The sequence below is a fragment of the Triticum aestivum genome, chromosome 7A (assembly GCF_018294505.1).
Source record: "Triticum aestivum cultivar Chinese Spring chromosome 7A, IWGSC CS RefSeq v2.1, whole genome shotgun sequence".
NCBI classification, from domain to species: domain Eukaryota; kingdom Viridiplantae; phylum Streptophyta; class Magnoliopsida; order Poales; family Poaceae; genus Triticum; species Triticum aestivum.
In genome coordinates this window covers 343,450,873-343,454,038 of record NC_057812.1, presented here as the reverse complement: position 1 = coordinate 343,454,038, position 3,166 = coordinate 343,450,873, and the positions used below count along the sequence as shown (strand labels likewise).

At 45.0% G+C, this 3,166-nt stretch overlaps 1 protein-coding gene across 1 annotated transcript; it reads left to right on the top strand.

Annotated features, from left to right (window-relative positions):
* The first annotated feature begins 201 nt into the window (after window positions 1-201).
* LOC123154513 (uncharacterized) lies at window positions 202-2,451 on the top strand. Its single transcript, XM_044573222.1, has 2 exons — window positions 202-828; window positions 966-2,451. The coding sequence occupies exons 1-2, from the start codon at window positions 796-798 to the stop codon at window positions 2,070-2,072; spliced, it is 1,140 nt and encodes a 379-aa protein (XP_044429157.1). The 5' UTR covers window positions 202-795; the 3' UTR covers window positions 2,073-2,451.
* Window positions 2,452-3,166: the final 715 nt, after the last annotated feature.

Here is a 3,166-nt window from a genome sequence, read left to right as displayed (position 1 = left end):
TTAGAATATCGCACACCATACCGCCGTTTGACGAGCTGAAACGTCGTGCTTATTGCAAGTACCATAATTCATTTTCCCATGCTACTAACGATTGCAATGTTTTTCGTCGACAGATACAATCGGCCATTAATGACAGACGATTGAATTTTGCTGAGATGCAAGTTGATAAACAACCCTTCCCGATAAACACCATGGACTTGGAGGGAAAGAAAATGTTGATTCGGCCTAGCATAGCCGAATTTGCTAATAAAGATAATGTTGTTATTGGTGAACCCAGGAAAGGCAAGGAGGGCGACAAAGTCTTGGGACGAGAGGTTGTGCTTGATAAGCAACCCGATGGCAAAGAAGTATTGAAGATCACCATAAAAAATCCTTCACTTGGGGGGCAACCACAAGTACAAGAAGATACTCAAGTTAGATTTATCAAGCCCAAGAATTCAGAAGTTGGCAAGTGGGAAAAGAGTGAAGCTAAGCGCAAGCGAATCAGGCCAACTTTTGATATGTTGCTATCCAAATATGCAAGTCAAGCGGCCGGTTCTTGTTCTAATCGGTCATCACATTCAAAGCGTTCAAGGTTGCCTCCGGAGCAAGAGTTTCGACGCTATGCAAGGCCATATGGGTCATGGGCACCGACATGGATGTCACAACCCTCCTATGCACCATATTACATGAGAGACTTCAATGGAGGATGGTGGCAGCACCCAATGGCTCCTTATGCTTTTCATATGGGGTGGGCGGCGCCTAGAAGGCCTGCTCGCAATAGGCTTTATTATCCCACACAAGGTCGTTTGAGCTATGGTGCTAATCGGCCAACAAAAATTTCTCCAAGTAAGGCCAACAAAAAAGTGTGGCGTGTTAAGTCACGTAATGCGGAAATTGCAGAATGTGACAAGCAAAAGGAGATCAAAAAGGCGGTTGTTGGTAATCTGGCTACTTCTAATTGTGATATTGTTATTGTTCAGCAGGGTTCCATGGTTAGTGATCATGAGGCAAGCACAAGCAGGGCCAAACCAAGGGATCCCAAATATACGCAACCTAAGTGGTGTCCTCCCGGTTTAACCAAGAACATGAAAAGGAGATTACAACGCATGAGGAACCACGAGAAGGTAGAGCACGAAGAGGAGAGGCAAAGGGACGAATTGTTAAGTGAAATTCGGCCCATGGCACTCACAAAACAAGTGTGGAGGCCTAAACAAAAACAAAACACAGATGCTTCTACATTAGCTGCAGCAACACCTTCACCACCAAAAGAGGATGATGCGACTACTATTATATCATTCACACCACCTGAAAAATCCCCTTCAATTGAGGAAACTTTAAGCCCAATATACACATTGGGGGATGAAGATGAGATGGTGGATTACGACTCTACGCCGGTTCGGGAAGGTATGGATATTAATATGGTGTATTACTTACCTGCCGAGTTTCGTGCTATAGGTGAAGAAGGGGAGGTGGCTCAACTGGATTTTGGTCCAAAGAACACTATCTTCGAGAAGCCAAAAGAATCAGTGAAACACTTGAAGCCATTGTACCTCAATGGTCATATTAACGGACCGCCGGTTGCTAGGATGCTCGTTGATGGTGGTGCTGTGGTAAATCTTATGCCCTACTCGGTCTTCAAGAAGTTGGGATTAGATAATGATGCAATGATGAAGACCAATATGGTACTTAATGGATTTGAGGGTAAAGAAAAGACAGAGGCCAAGGGTGTGATGTGCATGGAACTCACTGTGGGAAGCAAAACTTTGTCCACCACATTCTTCATCGCCAAGGTGCAAGGTAACTATAATGTTATATTAGGCCGTGATTGGGTTCATGCTAACCAATGTGTGCCATCTACCATGCATGAATTCTTAATACAGTGGGTCGATGATGAGGTAGAAGTCATTCACGCGGATAATTCGGCTTGTGTTGCTTTGACGGATGCATCGGTGGATTGGAATCATCTGGATGTTACTTTCTTAACAGGGCATGACCTCTCGGAGTTTGATTTCCTTAGTGCTACAAGGAACGGGTTCATTCCCATCTCTTTTAAGCCGATTGGTGGTAATCGGTTCCAAGGTATGATGTAAACAAGAAGTTAAACATGGCCGATATAGAAATTATCGCCCTAAGCACATAAAATGGCCGATGGAGTGTTGACATCATCCTTAGAAAAAGTATCATGCAAGTTATTTTTCGGTACACAAGTTTGCCGAAAAACAGGGGGGCATGTGTTGACACCAGATTTTGGCACGGCGAAGAACTTAATTAAGATGGCCTCAAATGGAGAAGTGCTCAAAGTGATAAAGTTCCATATCGTCAAAAGGAAAAACTTTGATATTTGGGCCATTGTCATCCGGTCTCATCTCTAAGGCCGAAGTTGTGTTCGAAGTACTCAGATTTTGTATTCAGAACACTATTCGGCTGATTACGCCCCCAAGATGGCATCATATGGGAAAAGTCTCTACACAGATTGTCTTCGTCTCGTCGAAACGATCGATTGTAATATAAAGATCATCCCAATCCGAGGTCGTATGCAAAAGTTAGAGCCCGCACAGCGCGACCCTCCAATGGGCAAAATATGACGCCCGGAACCAAACACATGTGTGGGTATGTCTGATGAGCTGCGTGAATATTTAGCTGTTTTGCGTGAGCAATTTGGCCATGAAGATGACCTCGGATCAAAAAACGTTCAACATGAAAGTTGTTTGCCTCATCGAAACGGTCAAGATTGCTTTTGGGCTCATTTTCATCCGAGGTCGTTTACCACCACAAAAAAGACCCGCAAGGTGCAACCAGTTTAAACCGAACAGTTTTAGAAATTTCGGACAAAACCAATCCGAATTTGACTAGGGTTTTGGACATGAATCCAAACATTTTCCTTGCACGGGAAGTCCATCCGCCTCTTATATACCCAAGGGGTGACGGCCGATTGAACAACAACACACAATCACAAAACACATCTACTTTTTACCCTAGTTTTGCATACCTCCCTTGTTCTTTCTCTCTCGTTCTTTGTTCGTTCTTCATGTTGAAGGGCAGCGATCCTCGAGGCTCTAGGGGATGGCAAACCGACCTAGGGCATCCCATAGCCGCCGCACGTCTAGACGGGGTCCCTCCCGGGCGCGTGGGGTTTCGGGTCCTGAAAAGCACCTGCCGGATTGCTCGCGTACCGCGCTTCCGG

Bases quoted from the DNA above. Each gene is read 5' to 3' on its own strand.
- LOC123154513 (XM_044573222.1), top strand. From the start codon at position 796: ATGGTGCTAATCGGCCAACAAAAATTTCTCCAA. The intron at 829-965 runs GTAAGGCCAACA...ATTGTTCAGCAG, and splicing joins GCCAACAAAAATTTCTCCAA to GGTTCCATGGTTAGTGATCA.